Source organism: Myxine glutinosa, chromosome 10 (genome assembly GCF_964187855.1).
Source record: "Myxine glutinosa chromosome 10, kmMyxGlut1.1, whole genome shotgun sequence".
Classification (NCBI taxonomy): domain Eukaryota; kingdom Metazoa; phylum Chordata; class Myxini; order Myxiniformes; family Myxinidae; genus Myxine; species Myxine glutinosa.
Genome location: NC_136270.1, coordinates 74,313,356 through 74,331,795, shown reverse-complemented (window position 1 = coordinate 74,331,795; position 18,440 = coordinate 74,313,356). Strand labels below are relative to the sequence as shown.

The following is an 18,440-nucleotide window of genomic DNA, read 5'->3' as shown; positions in this document are numbered from 1 at the left end:
TAGGTTGCTATCTTAAGTCAAATCTCGTACAGACAACTGACCTCCTTTAAAGTTGTCCAGTCAGTTCAGTTTTTGGTTTTTTTTGTATACTGAATCGAGGCTCGTAAAGAGCTAACATTTATCTCACAAACAAATCAACCAGACAAACAAAACATATAAAACTAGAACGGGCACTCGGTAGAGCGCATACCTTCGCCGCAGCTACTGTTCTGTACTTGGCATGGGAGTGTAGGGAACAGAACAACAAAAATACGATTTTGACCTTTTCGTGACCTTGACCTTTGACCCGATTGCTCCCAAAATCTAATCAAATGTGTCCCGTATAATAACCAATCATCCCACCAAATTTCATGCAATTCGGTTGAATACTTTTTGAGTTATGCGAATAACATACACACACACACACAGACATACAAATAAATACACAGCGATCAAAACATAACCTTCCGCTTTTGCGAAGGTAATAAAAAGAGGGAGCGGAAGACAAGATGGGGAGAGATGGGGAAGCACACAAACACAACATCCGAGAGCAGGGAGATGCATGGAAGGGAGAGGGCCCGGGGGGAGGAGGCGTGGGAAGGGGGGGGGGGGGAGGGAGAAGTACAAAACACAAGAACACCAAGGACTTCCAGGACAGAAGTTGGGATTTCAAAAAAGTGGAATTGGGGTGAAATTAGCGGGGGTAGAAAAGATCAAGGTTTTGGATGGGGGAAGATAAGAGATGGTGGTGAACAGCTGTTTTAAAGACCTGGAGGGTGGAGTGGGATTGAAGACAGTGAGGGAGTTTGTTCCAGAGGCGGGAGAAAAGAGAAATGAAGGAGTGAAGGTGAGCAGAGAGTCTTGATTTTGGCAGTTTAACCAGAAGAGGGTTGCAGGCAGATCTTGTGCGACCTGTAGGAATATTTGTGGGACAGAGCCCAGAGAGAGCTGGGGGGCGGGCAAGGCCAGAGAGGAGTCGGTAGAAGACGGAAAGACCACCAACCTGCCTGCGGTGAGTGAGTGAGAGGCCCTTGGAGTTAGCTTCATCGCGGGAGATTCCAATGATTCTGAATGCTTTGGTTTCAACAGCGTGAAGACGAGCTAGGTGTGAGGCAGGAGCACCAGCCCAGAGGGGAGAGCAGTATTCCATTGAGCTGCGGATGAAAGCCTTGTATGTGGTGAGGAGCTCAGGTGTGCCAAGGAAGGACTTCGCACGACGGAGGATGCCCAGTCGGCGACTGGCTTTGGAGGCCAGATTTGAAATGTGGTTTTCCCAGGAAAGATCATGGCAGATAGTGAGACCCAAAAGCTTGAGTGACAGAACTTCTTGGAGAGGATTATTCAGAAAGTGGATGGGAGGGTTGTCCAGTCGGTCTTTTCGGAGAGACATTGTAAGAGTGTGAGATTTGTCAGGATTGAAAGACATGTTCCACTTGTTTGCCCAGTCTGTGATTTTGTCCAGGTCTGCAGAGAGTGAGGAGGCTGCAGACTGCCGATCTGAGGGATGAAGAATGGAGCGACAGAGAGTAGAGTCATCAGCAAAGAGATAGAGAGGATTTTCAAGAGAGTCAGAGAGATCATTGATGAAGACGAGAAAAAGCACAGGGCCCAGAACACTGCCTTGGGGAAATCCAGCCTGAACAGGAAGAGGAGATGAGAGAAACCCATTCAGGGCCACACGTTGACTACGACTAGAGGAAGTCCGCCAGACATGCGTGGAGATTTCCATGGATACCAAAAGAGGAGAGTTTGGTGAGCAGAGCGGGGTGCCAGACCGTATCGAAGGCACGTGAAATGTCAAGGGAGACTGCTCTAATTTCCTGTTTGGCATTGAGGACCTCCATCCATTGTTGAGAAAGCAGAAGCAGCATGTCCAGAGTGAAGTGTCCAGGTCTGAAACCAAATTGATGATCAGAGATCAAGCCATTGGAGAAGAGGAAAGATTTCATATCTGAAGCAATGATGGATTCCATGACTTTGCTGATAATTGGGAGAAGGCTGATTGGTCTGTAGTTGCTGGGATCTGTTTTTGCACCTTTTTTGTGCAAAGCGGTGACGTTGGCAGATTTCCAAGCAGATGGAAGATGACCTTGAGCAAAAGAGAGGGAGAAGAGAACAGAGAGAGGGAGTGAAAGAGTGGAAGAACAGGATTTTAGGACCCGTGGGCTGATGCCGTCAGGTCCAGTTGCAGAATCAGAGTCGAGGGTTGACAGAAACTTTTCCACCTTGTCAGGAGGAAAGGACACAGAGTCCAGGAGCAACTGGGTACGACTGGGTATGGTGGGTACAGAGAGGGATGGGTTTGGGACACAAGATTTAGAGGCAAACACAGAGTTGAGGCATTCAGCTTTTTCACGTGCGGAGTCAGCCGTGTGGCCATTTGAGGTGAGGGAGGGGATGGAGGGGGAACAAACACCAGAAACTTATTTGACCAGATGCCACCAGGATTTGGAAGAGGGAGACAGATAAGAGAGTTTGGTCCTGAGAATGGAGAGATATTGTTTCCTGGCTCTCCTGAGGGTGGACACACACTTGTTTCGGGCTTTGTGAAAGGAAATGAGATTTCCTTCCATTGGATTTGCTTTCCAGGAGACGAAAGCAAGTTGTTTCTGGGCAATAGCCTCACCACAAGATTCTGTGTACCATGGACGGGAGGAAGTGTATGACAACTGAAGACGAGATGGGATAAATCTGTGCATGAGAGAGAGCAATTTACTTTGGAAGAATTCCCAGGATGAGTTGATGTCAGAGGCGGTAGAGATGGGAGACCAGTCCAGATGATTGATGGCTGCTTGAAGACCGTGCCAGTTGGCCTGAGTGAAATGCCAGACTCGACGACGCTGAGGAGGCTCTCTGAGAATGGTCAGAGAGATGTCCAATTTAACAAGCACATGATCTGAAGAGCCGATTGGAGCAGAAGAAGAGCATCAGACATTTTCAGGGAAGTTAGTCATAACCAAGTCCAGAAGAGAAGATGCTCCGTTGACTGAGATCTGGGTCGGGAAATTGACAGATTGTGTCAGTCCCAGTGAGTCACAGAAGTCCTTTGCTGAAGAGCCATGGCTGGTGAGAGAGGTACCCCCACCCAGCCAACTGGCATGGTGACAGTTGAAATCACCACATATGAGGGAGAGTTGGGATGGGTAGATAGAAGTTGGTCCATATTATCAGACAGCGAGATGTAGATGGAGTCATCACTGTTTGGTGGACGGTACAACACACATCTGAACAAAAGGTGGGAGCGAAGGGGAAGCCGTAGCCAAAGGTATTCCTGGGGGTGAGGTGGAGAGAGGGCAGAGCAGGGCGATTGAGGAAGAGAGTTTTTTATAAAGATAGCAACCCCACCTCCAGGACGAGGCTCAGGTCTATCATACCGGAGGAGGGAGTAACCTGGGAGAGATACCAAGGAATCGGAGACATCATGAAGGAGGAAAGTTTCTGTTAAGCAGATCACGTCTGGTTTATCAGAAGCAACCTGTATGGAGACATCAGTCAAGTTTGAGCGAAGGCCCCGGATGTTTGAGGTCCATACTGTTAAGGAAGAGGAAGGGGGAGCATCGGATACAGAACAGGGGGGGGAGGGGAGCGGTAGGGTAAGATGTGGAAGAGGTAGGGAGAGCTGTTGAAGGTGTGTCAGAGATTACAGAATAGCTTGGAGAAGCAGTTGCAGAATGTTGCAGTTGCAGTTGGAGAAGCAGAAAAGCAGTTGAGTTCTGCTTCCCCGGAAGCTCTAGTTTTTTTCCCCCGCTTCTGTTCCTTTTATTTTTCTGACTTCATCCACCCCAATCCCCACCTTCTAACCCTGCCTGTTCATCGGTTGTATAAAAAGTTCCAAAATGAATACAGGTCAAACTAGGCTTGGAAGTATAATGGTTAGAATGTCCTTTGAGTCTGCGAGGTCGGCGGTTCGAACCCTGGCCTAGTCATACCAAACCTTTCAAAATCATACATGCTGCTTCCTGAACCCAGGCCTAGTCGTACCAAATCTTTCAAAATCATACATGCTGCTTCCTGAACCCAGGCCTAGTCGTACCAAATCTTTCAAAATCATACATGCTGCTTCCTGAACCCAGGCCGAGTCGTACCAAATCTTTCAAAATCATACATGTTGCTTCCTGAACCCAGGCCTAGTCACACCAAACCTTTTAAAATGATACATGCTGCTTCCTGAACCCAGGCCTAGTCACACTAAACCTTTTAAAATGATACGTGTTGCTTCCTGAACCCAGGCCTAGTCACACCAAACCTTATAGAAATGATATGTGCTGCTTCCTGAACCCAGGCCTAGTCCCACCAAACCTTATAGAAATGATACGTGCTGCTTCCTGAACCCGGCCAGGCCTAGTCACACCAAACCTTATAGAAATGATACATGCTGCTTCCTGAACGCGGCCAGGCCTAGTCACACCAAACCTTATAGAAATGATACGTGCTGCTTCCTGAACCCAGGCCTAGTCCCACCAAACCTTATAGAAATGATACATGCTGCTTCCTGAACCCGGCCAGGCCTAGTCATACCAAACCTTATAGAAATGATACATGCTGCTTCCTGAACCCAGGCCTAGTCCCACCAAACCTTATAGAAATGATACGTGCTGCTTCCTGAACCCGGCCAGGCTTAGTCATACCAAACCTTATAGAAATGATACGTGCTGCTTCCTGAACCCAGGCCTAGTCCCACCAAACCTTATAGAAATGATACATGCTGCTTCCTGAACCCGGCCAGGCCTAGTCCCACCAAACCTTATAGAAATGATACATGCTGCTTCCTGAACCCAGGACGAGTCACACCAAATCTTATAGAAATGATACGTGCTGCTTCCTGAACCCTGCCAAGCCTCGTCATACCAAACCTTATAGAAATGATACATGCTGCTTCCTGAACCCAGGCCTCGTCATACCAAACCTTATAGAAATGATACATGCTGCTTCCTGAACCCTGCCAGGCCTCGTCTTACCAAACCTTATAGAAATGATACATGCTGCTTCCTGAACCCTGCCAGGCCTCGTCATACCAAACCTTATAGAAATGATACATGCTGCTTCCTGAACCCGGCCTAGTCACACCAAACCTCATAGAAATGATACATGCTGCTTCCTGAACCCGGCCTAGTCACACCAAACCTTATAGAAATGATACATGCTGCTTCCTGAACCCGGCCAGGCCTCGTCATACCAAACCTTATAGAAATGATACATGCCTCTTCCTGAACCCTGCCAGGCCTCATCATACCAAACGTTATAGAAATAATACATGCTGCTTCCTGAACCCGGCCGAGTCAGACCAAACCTTATAGAAATGATACATGCTGCTTCCTGAACCCGGCCTAGGCACACCAAACCTTACAGAAATGATACATGCTGCTTCCTGAACCTGGCCAGGCCTAGTCATACCAAACCTTGTAGAAATGATACATGCCTCTTCCTGAACCCTGCCAGGCCTCGTCATACCAAACCTTGCAGAAATGATACATGCTGCTTCCTGAACGCGGCCATGCCTAGTCACACCAAACCTTATAGAAATGATACATGGTGCTTCCTGAACCCGGCCAGGCCTAGTCATACCAAACCTTTTAAAAATCATACGTGTTGCTTCCTGAACCCGGGCTTCGTCATACCATACCTTTTAAAAATGACACGTTGCTTCCTGAACCCAGGCCTAGTCATACCATACCTTTTAAAAATGATACGTTACTTCCTGAACCCAGGCCGAGTCATACCAAACCTTTTAAAAATGATACATGTTGCTTCCTGATCCCAGGCCGAGTCATACCAAACCTTTTAAAAATGATACATGTTGCTTCCTGAACCCAGGCCGTGTCATACCATACCTTTTTAAAATGATACGTTGCTTCCTGAACCCAGGCCTAGTCATACCAAACCCTTTAAAAATGATACATGTTGCTTCCTGAACCCAGGCCGAGTCATACCATACCTTTTTAAAATGATACGTTGCTTCCTGAACCCAGGCCTAGTCATACCAAACCTTTTAAAAATTATACATGTTGCTTCCTGAACCCAGGCCAAGTCATACCATACCTTTTAAAATTATACATGTTGCTTCCTGAACCCAGGCCGAGTCATACCATACCTTTTAAAATTATACATGTTGCTTCCTGAACCCAGGCCGAGTCATACCATACCTTTTAAAAATTATACATGTTGCTTCCTGAACCCAGGCCTAGTCATACCATACCTTTTAAAATTATACATGTTGCTTCCTGAACCCAGGCCGAGTCATACCATACCTTTTAAAATTATACATGTTGCTTCCTGAACCCAGGCCGAGTCATACCATACCTTTTAAAATTATACATGTTGCTTCCTGAACCCAGGCCGAGTCATACCATACCTTTTAAAATTATACATGTTGCTTCCTGAACCCAGGCCGAGTCATACCATACCTTTTAAAATTATACATGTTGCTTCCTGAACCCAGGCCGAGTCATACCATACCTTTTAAAAATTATACATGTTGCTTCCTGAACCCAGGCCTAGTCATACCAAACCTTTTTTAAATTATACATGTTGCTTCCTGAACCCAGGCCTAGTCATACCATACCTTTTTTAAATTATACATGTTGCTTCCTGAACCCAGGCCAAGTCATACCATACCTTTTAAAATTATACATGTTGCTTCCTGAACCCAGGCCGAGTCATACCATACCTTTTAAAAATTATACATGTTGCTTCCTGAACCCAGGCCGTGTCATACCATACCTTTTAAAATTATACATGTTGCTTCCTGAACCCAGGCCGTGTCATACCATACCTTTTAAAATTATACATGTTGCTTCCTGAACCCAGGCCGTCATACCAAAGCTTTTAAAAATGATACGTTGCTTCCTTGCTTGACGCTCAGAATTTAAAGAGGGCAGAAGACGGATAAACAACCATATGTTGGCAACCATAGTGCAGACTTTAATGGCCGTGTGGCTTCCTCCTGTGTTGAACTAGACTCATGTTGTTAAACTTTACATCTATTCAGCTTTTAATAAGATATTTCATTCAAATACTTTTGACAATTACTTGTACTTTGATGATAAAACTTTCATGTTATGAGAAACTACAAAATAGATTCATGTCCTAAAATAAACACGAGATTGTACAGATGATGTAATATTCCTCGCAATGGACCAAAACTGTCAGAGTTCACTTAACTTGCATCAGAGGTCAGAAACTACACGAGAACAATCGATTAACATCATCCCGTTCGGCCACCATATTTTATTTTCGGTTCCATTTGTCATAAAGTAAAAAATATAAATCTACTTCCTGCATAAATAACATGTATTTACCATGATGTTTGTTGTTGTAACCCATGCTATCCATGGGACTATTGTACAATGCTGTTCATACATTTTCAGTTGTAAAAATAAATACAATCCCTGTAGTTGTCAAAGGTGAATGAAATGGCCTGCTGGGTTCGTGTGTACCTCGGTAGACTTCAGGCGTGGGTGTGATGTCATCATCTCTGCATCAGACCTCGCTGAGTCATGTGAGCTTTCTCGAGTCTGAGAGCCGGTGACGAGCGCTCTATTCCCGGAACCTTAGCACATCTCTGCATCAGTGGCAGGAGTGGGGAAGCATACTTTGTAGCATACGCCAGGCTCTGTTTGAAGGAGGCACAGCAAATAGAAATGGAATATTTAGATGTAGTGAAGGAGGTCATAAAGATGGCATCACCTGAGAGAATGATTTATCGTCCCTCGACAAGGAGGCCCAACTACGGCGGAGTAAACTTGCACGTGTTCTGGATACTGAAGAAGGAGCTAAACTTCTCGATAAACTCTTTTTGAATTTTGAACTTGAACAAAGTATATCTTTGTCTATCTTTTTATAATATCTAGTAATTGAGAACATCTTTGTCGTGAACAAAGGGCTCGGACATGTTGACAATGCGCCCAAAATGTCCTGCTCTTCACTGAAATTGGACACCGCCGTCGTACCGGATGGTTAGTGGTCTGGGATGGATTTAGATGGTGTGGGGGTTGGTGGTGGTCTCCAAACTGGTGCTTCCACGAATAACTTGTTGGCGTAACTCCTTGGCTCAGGGCCCCAGTATTCCTTTCCTTTGGCCCCGGTGTGAAAGGGTATAAAGGGTCCACGCACTTTTACACTGCCCACACCAGTTGTTCGTCCGGCTTTGAGCAGACGGACTAACGGACAGGACAGCGGCGGGGTGTACATTTGCAGAAGCTATTTTCTTTACTGCAACAAAGAATTTTTTTTTCCAAAAGGAAGGAAGCTTGCAAAAGAAGAAGAGTGGCCCTTTGCTTTGGGATTGTGGAAGTCACTGTTGGCTGCTGATACCAAGGTGAGCGTCGATGGGATAGTGCTGGTTCTCGAGAAAACATGTAAGGAAATGAGATAAGGTTGTGGTTTGAGTGAGGGAGGGATGTAGATGTGGAGGCGAGAGTTGCGGTGCAAATGTGTGTCGCTGCGGATAACGGGTAATCGTGGTGGCGACATCGAACCCTCGCACTTCAAAAAAAAAAGAACGTCATGCCGAGGTTGTCGATATGTCAAAAACATATTGCTTCAAGTAGTTGGAAGATGGATGGTCCTTCTTGTTGTTGTGCACCGGCCATAAACTTTTCCGTGGATGTGGTTCTTCTTACCTGGACAACCACTCAATCCGGCCATTACCCCTCGGGTTGCCCCTGGCTATTCCAGGAATCGGTGAGCAGCACACTGTGGCTGCTTATTCTTAGCCTCAATGGAATGGAACCTGCGACTGTTTTTACCAACAGGACAGGCTGCTTTCCCTTTAAAGGTGTTAACACCTGGAAAGTTCAAACTGAATGTCCGGGAAAGGTGTACATTTGTTTATTCGGAGGGAAATCGACTGTTTACTGTGGGGCGCAAGTTATTTCCTTGTCGATCTTGACCCCCGATTGGTACCGATTGCCGACGTTAATGGGTCGAAACCCATGCAACCGTGCTTGGTTAGTTTGAACGCATGATCAATGTACAGCCGTTAAGATTACAGTAGAGTAGGAGAAAACGGGATGCGTCTCACGTCCCTGTCATTTGGAAACCGATACTCCGAGGATGTAAATAAATAATTCGCCGTTCTCTCATATTTTCGGTCTTAGTCTGCAGAAGCATCTCGTTTCCCATTCGCAGGTCACATGGCCCACTGGCAGAGACGATACGTTAGTGGCAGGTATAGGAAACAACAGCCAAGCCAACGGGAAGTGTTTGCATGTATCTGGCAATAATGGGAAGGTTATGTCCAGGCTATGAAATGGTGCATTTTGACACGAAGGGAAACAGATTCTACATTATGAGCTGTGAAGTTGAGGAAGGTTGCCAAACATGGGACGACGCACAAGATCAAGTGCCTCAACTTTATTACTTTATAACTTCTTCCAAATGCACCAGGGTTATTCAAACTTTCAACAAAACGTGCTTTGTGCAATGTATTAGTAAACAGAATGTAGTTTTCTGTTTGGATATGTGAGCTTTGGATAAATATTTGCTGCATTTCTTTTTCACAGCATTTGTTCCTCAAACAGAAGTTGGGTGTGGGATACGCAGAGGGACATGGAGTCTGATATGGAGATGCCGTCGCTGAAAGCACGCATTGCAGCCCTGCAGACTGGGCATGGTGTTGATGATGAGGTATTGTGTGTGTGTGTGCGTGTGCGTGCGTGCGTGTGCGTGCGTGCGTGCGTGTGTGTGTGTGTGTGTGTGTGTGTGCGCGCGTGCGTGTGTGCGTCCGCATGCGTGCATGTGCACGTGTGTGCGTGCGCGTGCGTGCGTGTGCTTGCGTGTGTGTGCGTGTGTGTGTGCGTGCGTGTGTGCGTCTGCATGCGTGCGTGTGCGCGTGCACATGTCTTTCTCTCTCACAAGCACCCCTCCTCTCTTCTATTCTCTCAATCATTATCTCCTTTCTAACATCATTATCTCATCCATATGTTTCTGTTTTCCAACAGAATTATTATCACCATGCTTAACCCCATAAGGTGCTGGAGCAGTATCATTTTGGCCCCACCCCCTAGGGTCCTGGACCGGGGTCAAAAGGCCAAATTGTGGACACATTTTTTAGAGCATCCAGGGTTTCATTGAAAATTTGTAGACGCAATCAACTTTGGGCGACGCATGAATATGTAAAGATTTTTTGGGATTTGACTCTCGGTCACAGCGGTCAAAACTGGAAATTTTAAACTCAATATTTGAAATTGGGTCATTCCAGGTGGAACTTTTTGCCATCTTTGAACTTTGCTTTCGTTCGGAAGAGTGGGGATTTGCAATGGCACGCCATCGACTTCGCTCTAGTTCTTTTTTTTTCTATACTTAGTCTCGGCTCGTATGAGAGCGAACACATATAACATATAAAAAGGGAGCAGGAGACGAGAGAAAGAGGGAGAGAGAGGGAAGTACAACAACATTTGGGAACAGGGACATCAATGGAAGAGAGAGGGCTGAGGCGGGGTACATGGGATTAAATGAAATGAACACGACAGGGGATTTTCAGGAAAGAAAACGGGGAATTTGAAGGATGTAGGTTTGGGGTGAATTAGCGGGGGTAGAAAAGATCAAGGTTTTGGATGGGGGAAGATAAGAGATGGTGGTGAACAGCTGTTTTAAAGACCTGGAGGGAGTAGTGGGATTGAAGAGAGTGAGGGAGTTTGTTTCAGAAGTGGGAGAAAAGGGGAATGAAAGAGTGAAGGTGAGCAGAGAGCCTAGATTTTGGGAGTTTAACCATAAGAGGGTTGCAGGCAGATCTTGTGCGACCTGTAGGAATATTTGGGGGACAGAGCACAGACAGAGCAGGGGGAGCAAGGCCGGAGAGGAGTCGGTAGAAGTCAGAAAGACCACCAACCTGCCTGCGGTGAGCGAGTGAAAGGCCCTTATATTGTGAATATAATTTGTTCCACATTGCCTTTTCCAGATTTTTAAACTGGTTGTATTTTCCTTTCATCTTCTATTGTTGTTTGTCCTAAAGATGAAAATGTACACCAAAGAAATCTGTTCTAACACTGTTTTTTTTTAACTAGGACGTGCCCGTACGTGGGTGCCCGTTCCTTGCCAAAAAAAAAAAAAAAAATGTCTTCGCCCATGCATGCATGGGCGTGCCCATGGGCCCATGGGCGTGCCCGTAAGTGCGTGATGTGACCGTACAATGAATGTATCGTCCCGACGCCGCAGCTCGGATGGCGCTGCAGTTAATCGGGCCTGTATCGACAGAGTTATTATAAACGTGTACTACAATCGATCGTACCTTACAGCGTCTGCTCGCCACGTTCAGCATCAGTACGTCGTCACTATGACTATCCGTAAGTCCGGAAGTGACGTCCTCATTTGACTGTCCGGAAGGTCGCATATCGCAGTTACGATGAATCGCAAATTAGTTTTAATTAGTTTTAAAACATAGTTTAACGCCAACATAGCGCCAACATAGTTTGCCAACGTGAAATAAATGAATACGCTCTCAAATGTGCCGTCCGAGGCAGAGTCTGTTCGCCACGTTCGGCACACGTGATAGCTCGCTGCTCTCTGATTGGTTGAATCGTTTTTTGGACATAGCTCGGTAACTACTTCTCCGATTAATATGAAACCTTGAAAAGGCACATCCTCAGGTCCCCAGCAATATATCTGGCAAGTTTAAAGTATATCGGACCCGTGGTTGTCGAGAAACAGCGGTCACAGACACACAGACACACAGACACACATACACACAGAGATTACTGGAATTATAGATAGATGAGAACTTTGGCACACTGCACTAATAAATGCATTGTGGGTAATGATCTGTGATGTTGCTGTTCGTATCAGTTACCTTGATTATACAGAGATGAGTAATCAGGTAATCTACATATAAAAGGAGTCGAGTGTCTCCTTGTCCGCAGCGCTTTATTTTAAAGAGTTCCTGCTATCGTACAATAATACAAATGTTACCGTTGGAAAGCTTTATCCATTTACTTGCAACAAAATAAATGTTCCTTTAATCCCATTTACTTGCCAGTTTTAAAAGCTTGTGTTTCCATGATTGAGGAAGAAGAAGGGGAACCTTGAGCTTTAATATAGAAGTTCCAACAGTAACTTTTATTACTCCATGACAGAAGGAACCCTTTATAAGGACACAGGAGGAGTAAACAAAATTATATATAGCAATACTTCTGGAAACAACAGAACAATATATAAAAGTACAGGGAAGAGCACACAAACAACAACAATCACGACAACAACAATTACATGTTATAAAAGATCATTACCTCCGCCACCAAAGGTCGATGGAGGTTATGTTTTCACCCCTGTCTGTCCGTTTGTGAACAAAATATCTCAAAGTTGTGGACAGATTCGGATGAAATTTGACAGAGATGTTGCGTATGTGACACCGACGAAATGATTAGATTTTGTTGAGGATCCGGATTCGGATCCGGCTATTAGAATTTTTAAAAGTGATTCTTCACCATTGGGAGATCGGGCCAAAAACGATACATGGCAGGGTGTCTCAAATAGTTGTGGACGGATTTGGACGAAACTTGGTGGACCGGTTGGGTGTCTGACAAGGACGATTCGATTCGATTTTGGTGAAGATCTGAATATGGATTCGGATATGAGAATTATTTAATTTTTAAAGTGATTCTTCACCATTGGGAGATGGGGCCAAAAACGATACATAGCGGGACATCTCACAAAGTTATGGATGGATTTGGACGAAACTTGTTGCACAGGTTGTGTGGGTGACGAGGAAGAATCGATTCAATTTTGGTGAAGATCCGGATCCGGCTTGTCGAATTTTAAAAGTGATTCTTCACCATTGAGTGATATGGCCAAGCAGGTGGAGGTATGCTCTCTACTGAGTGCCGTTCTAGTTTTTCATGTGTTTTACTTCATTTTACATCCTCATTGACAGACACAAATAGACATGTGATATGGTTGAAGTACAACATGCTGCCTTTTGATTAAACACATCAGCAAGGTGACAAGGGCCTGGCCTACTACTTGATAATAGTGGCTGGACATCCACTTTTGGTCTATAACCTGTGCCATTCGCATTGGCTTTGGTTGAACATCGCTTCAAACGTGAATGCTATAGAACCTTGGCCGCCATCTTGTTTCCCTTCATTGTGGATAATGCTGCTGCTGTTGTTTCTGCACCTTTTGCTTTATCTTCCTCGTCCAATATGAAAATGATCGATACACAGAGTGTTTGCCATTTACTCAGGAGGAAGATGAGCAGCAAGAAGTAGCAAATGGATTTACAGAAACCTCTGCTCTACAACAATGCAGCTCTGCAGAGGCAAGCAGCAAAAGCACACCGTGTCTGAGCATCGATACACCAGTGTACACATAGTCAAGTGCATGCATGTACCCACCTGGCCACACCTTGAAATTTGAACAGAAACGTTGTGACTCATGTATACAAATAACCTCGTCGTGTAGTATTCGCTTACTGCCTGTCTGTGCAAACACACTGGTTCTTGCTGAGCTATTTGGCCTTTTGAGATAGCAGAGTGAAGCATAATATCGCACTGAAGAATGATACTGAATCGCCCGCGGGATGTTTGTGCTGCGCTTGTTTATAATAGCAAAGTAAGCATACAAAACCCAAAGCACATCATGGCATTTGCCATGCTTAATATATATATATATATATATATATATATATATAATTATGACTATACAAGTTATACTATTGATTTGTCTCGGTAAGTATTACAACAGAGCTTACCGTGCGGGCCATTGTTGTCAGGCGTGCTTTTCAGTACGAATTCGGCCAAAGTACAGATGTAATATCCGTTTAATTTAATGATCCATCATTGTTTTTCATTCCCTGTATTTTGGTTTTTGGAGCCCCATGTGACACATCTTCATAAAAAGCTGACTAATCCAGACCAAAGTGTTTCGTCCTGAAACAAAGATAAATATGACCTTCTTTCGGTAGATCTTCAAATATATTATACAGTAATGAATATTTGCAAAAAAATGTTGTTGTTTTTCTCACATTTGTAATTGAAAATAGTTATTGGCCATATGTATAATGAAGCACGATGTTACTGTCGGTGTCAAAGGTACACCTGTCAAAGGGTCAATGCCGTGTCGTTTTAACACTCCCATGATTGTAATAATTGTTTCATTTGTTTGCCGCTATCAGGTTGCACAAGCCGGTCAAGTCCACACTGTGTCCAACAGCATGGAACAACAAAGCTCTACTACTTCCTGCAAGAGTTCCCAGAAGGTGCTACATCACACGATAATCACAACCCCGTCGTGCTCCGCAGATGTTTCTTTCACTCCTTGTGTCATTCGCTGCTGTGTGCGATTTCCTTCAAATGTGCCGTACACCCTTTAATTAACATCGGAGAGGAATTGGCATTGCTGCTTCCTGTGTTCTCATCTTTCATTAGTAATACTGTTTTTATGTGCAAACTATTACATTGTGTGTTGACTTGTTTTGCATTCCCATGAGGGTATGACTTCTTATTCTTCCTCCTTCGTATGCAGCAGGTTTCTGCTAATAGCATCATTGCTAAGGAAGCTCTGCTGCTGATGCAGTCCCCCTGTAGATCAGATTCTGCTTATAGCATCATTGCTCAGGCAGCTCTGCTGCTGATGCAGTGCCCCCTGTAGATCAGAGCAGGGATTTTAATTTGTTACTAGTATAAAAACCCGTCGAATATGACGGGTTGGAACCGTTTATTCGACGGTGCAACCTCATGAGTGGGCCAAAATCTGAAGCCTCAGCCTCGTGTCAGGCGTGCTTATATCTTCTTTATTAGACATCTTACACATGTAAATGAACACTCGTCTTACTCTGCGTGTGTTGCACATCATTTGCAGTGAATTTCACCTCTCTACGACTTGTATTTATTGTTAATTTTAAAAAATGCTTCTGTACACCGCCCTTGAGACTCGGTTTGCAAGCCACCGTCTACAATTTCAATAGAAGAGGCATAATTATTCTTTCATGGAAGATGTTTTTTCAGGTTTTTTTATCCTTCAAAATGACTGTAGTGAACACACATTTGTGTTGTAAGTTATTTTAAATTTTTTTATTTTGATCGAGGCTCATGTAAGAGCTAACATTAATCACAAAAAAAACAAATGGACACATAAAACATATAATAAAGGGAGCTGGAGACAAGATGGGGAGAGAGAGGGAAGCACACAAGTACAACAGTAGAGAACAGGGACATCGGGAGATCTGTGGGAGGGAGAGGGCTTGGGGGGAGGAGGCATGGGAAGGAGGAAGGGAGGTGGGAGAGGTATAAAACACATGGGCACTGCTAGGACTTCCAAGAAGGAAGTCAGTATTTAAAAAAAGTGGATCTGGGATAAATTAATGGGGGTAGAAAAGATTAAGGTTTTGGATGGGGGAAGATAAGAGATGGTGGTGAACAGATGTTTTAAAGACCTGGAGGGTGGAGTGGGATTGAAGAGAGTGAGGGAGTTTGTTCCAGAGGTGGGAAAAAGAGGAATGAAAGAGTGAAGGTGATCAGAGAGGTGAGCAGATTGGCCTTTAAAACCTACCCTTATGAAGGGGGACAGACATCTGTACAAACACACAAACTGACATTGTGTTTTATATAGCAGATAGGGTGCCGGTGATAACTCACCGACTCTTCAGGAAGGATCTTTAACGTCCACCAACTTATGCAGGCAAATGGGACGTCCAGTTTAACACCCATCTGAAAAATGGACGTTAGAAATGGACAATGTTGATACCTCTCCCTACCTGCAAAAGATCAGGATGACAGTTTATAGCTGGGCGGAGGTTTGAACCCAGGCTGCACACCTTAGAGGCGAGTGCGTTTAACTCTCGCCTATTTGGCAGTACTTCACTCGCACTGGGATTTAATTATTTGTTCAAACCCTCGTACACTGTTGTTGATTTCTCCATTTTATACTAATGCCCTTTAAATTCATCCACAAGTTTACTGATGTTTCCTAATATTGTTGTCCTGTACATAGAGTCCATAAGGTAAGTTCCACCATGATCCTTGTATGGCTGTAAAAAATATTTTAATAATCAACCAGCGACACATTTTCATTTGTACATCTTTATATTTGGCCCATTCAGGAAGTCTTTCCCCAATTACATTTGAGGTAATACAACAATCTGGTTATGATAAATAATTACTTCTCACTAATGGATTAATTCAGCTCGATCAGAATAAGCTCATGTCTAAATACAGAAATGCTAAATACTAACCATTATTTTATAACAACTGGTACACCCACTCCCAAAGGGAGCGACAAGAAGGATGATGTCTTCATCCTCTCTGGGGTATATAGATTACAGTAGATCTAAGCACAGGTCCATTAGTCTGTGGGGGATGTGATAAGCATATAATGTCTCAAAAACATCGGGTTTTCTCCCTTACATTTTAGTGTTAAACAGCAGTAACGACTGTTTTAAAATGTAGTTATACATGTTGGTGGTTTAAAATATTTTTTACTTCTAGTAGGCTTGCCCCACGATACGCGACGACAAGTTATTTATTCACATTAACACGGCGTTGGTCCAAGGAGGGAAACCCCTTTCATGAATGAATGAATGAATGATCGTTTTTTTAAGGCCATTTTCCCCGCTAGAGCGGGGGTTAGCCTTGCGGGCCCCATGACAATCATGGTTCCCTGTTTGAGGCAATGTTTTTATGGCCGGATGCCCTTCCTGACGCCAACCCTTAGTCGCCTCTTACGATGCGCAGGGATACGGTGTACCTATTCTAAACCGGGGTACACACCGGGTACCGGGGTACACACCTTTCATGAGAGAGGGATATTATTTGTATTAATATTGTTTTGTAATAACATTAATATTAGGCTCTTATAATTAGTGTTATTATTATTTTATTAGAAATGGCCTTGGAAAAATGCCACAATAAGCTCACAGATATACACCTTAACATGGATTTCACTCAAGACAGAAAACCCCCTTGGAGAATGTGGCAAATGAAGTAGCTGCAACCTCCATCGTGTGACCATTAGGCCTCCTGTCAAGCTTGGTTGACATTGAATAAGTAACGAACGAATGGATTGTGGTCAAAAAAATCAGTCAGACAGACATTGCGTATTTTAGTACGATTACAACATTTTCCCCATACAGTATAAACAACTGTTTTGCTTTCTTGTTTTGTTTATTTAATTAATCTCAGATCATCTTCGACGCTTCCTTGCCAGGTTTTTAAATCGGAGGAGAACACAAGAGCCTCGGAGCAGATCTCCAATTCATTCAGCAGCTCAAACAAGGCAAAAAGTACAACAGGTAACTGATTGTGGGAGATCTTATAAAAAGCGCATTCACTCTCCAGTAAAATGTTATGGTGGGAATCATCAGGTTTAGTTAAATCTAATCGTGGGGAATCTTGTCTATCCACTTTATAAAAGCTTGTTTCCCACAGCAAATGGCAGAATCATTTGTAACACTTGTCAGTGTCTTTATCAAGGAAAGGAAGTGATTATATTAAGTTTGTGTGAATTGTCATCTGTACATCTGTTTTTCATTGTATATTCAACAGAGCAAAGCTCTGCTGAGGACGTTTCCTTCACAGCTTCTTCGCCTCGGACTCCACAAACGCACGAAGCAAGTTCACAGAACACCACGCACAGTACGGCTGTCAGCAAGGGGAGTGCTAACAAGGTAAGACACAAGCTTTATTATCATACAAAACCGAGTGCTAACAAAAAGCTTCATTTTTAAACCATAATTATAATACAGACTAATAAATCAATAACCTGAGGAAGAGATGTGACATTTGGCAGGAAAAGCCCTTTCAAACAAATATCTCTTTATCCATGGGATCTGATGAGATTCTCATCAAATCTCATCATATGCGATGATAATTGAAAAGAAAAGTATACCACTTTATATTGGAGTAATTTCAATTTATCAGGATGTGGGGTCATCGATTTATTACTTACACATATGGTGGAATTTTGACCTTCCACCTCCTCCACCTGCCCCCATATGCTCATGAAGGCCCTTCCTCTTCCCTCGCCTTACTCCTATCCACTCCCAAACTCGCTTACTTTCCTTTTTTCCTCCAATCTCATCATTTATTCAATTTTCATTGTTTTCCAAATTTGAGCCTTCCATGCACACCTCCCCCCCCCCCCCCCCCCCACGCCTCATCTCCTCCCATCCCTATGCTTACATAATAAATCTATGGCCCCTAAAAGCAATTGAAATGCTTTATGTGTTTCACTTGCATTTATCCGTAAGTGTGATTTGAAGTGTTTTGCCGTGCTGTGGTGTTCTCTTTTCTGAGACTTTTCCTGCTTTCTTGCTTTTTTGTCGATAAATAATGTAAGTGATTAAAATCATGAGATGGTTTTAACCGACTCGCTGTGGAGAGGCCTCTGCTCCACTGCACCTTTGGGTCTGGCGATGTATCAGCTAGGAAAGGCTTCAAGAAGGAAGGGAGCATTTTGCAAGCTGAGCTTCTTATCGTGATCAGAAACTTCTGCTTGCAAACCACGATCAAGTGGAAATATTTGCTCTT

The 18,440-nt window shown here is 44.0% G+C and overlaps 1 protein-coding gene across 2 annotated transcripts in view; it reads left to right on the top strand.

Annotated features, from left to right (window-relative positions):
- LOC137434080 (uncharacterized) overlaps window positions 1-18,440 on the top strand; it is a 53,198-nt gene that overhangs the window by 24,599 nt on the left and 10,159 nt on the right. The window contains exons 2-7 of one of the 2 annotated variants that reach the window (XM_068126730.2): window positions 8,220-8,296; window positions 9,483-9,606; window positions 13,160-13,234; window positions 14,087-14,173; window positions 17,119-17,203; window positions 17,457-17,578. In XM_068126730.2, coding sequence (XP_067982831.2) covers window positions 9,529-9,606; window positions 13,160-13,234; window positions 14,087-14,173; window positions 17,119-17,203; window positions 17,457-17,578 — 447 coding nt within the window. In that variant the 5' untranslated portion in view covers window positions 8,220-8,296; window positions 9,483-9,528. Of the gene's footprint in view, window positions 1-8,100; window positions 8,297-9,482; window positions 9,607-13,159; window positions 13,235-14,086; window positions 14,174-17,118; window positions 17,204-17,456; window positions 17,579-18,440 lie in introns of those variants that run through there. The other variant, XM_068126733.2, reaches the window with a different exon arrangement.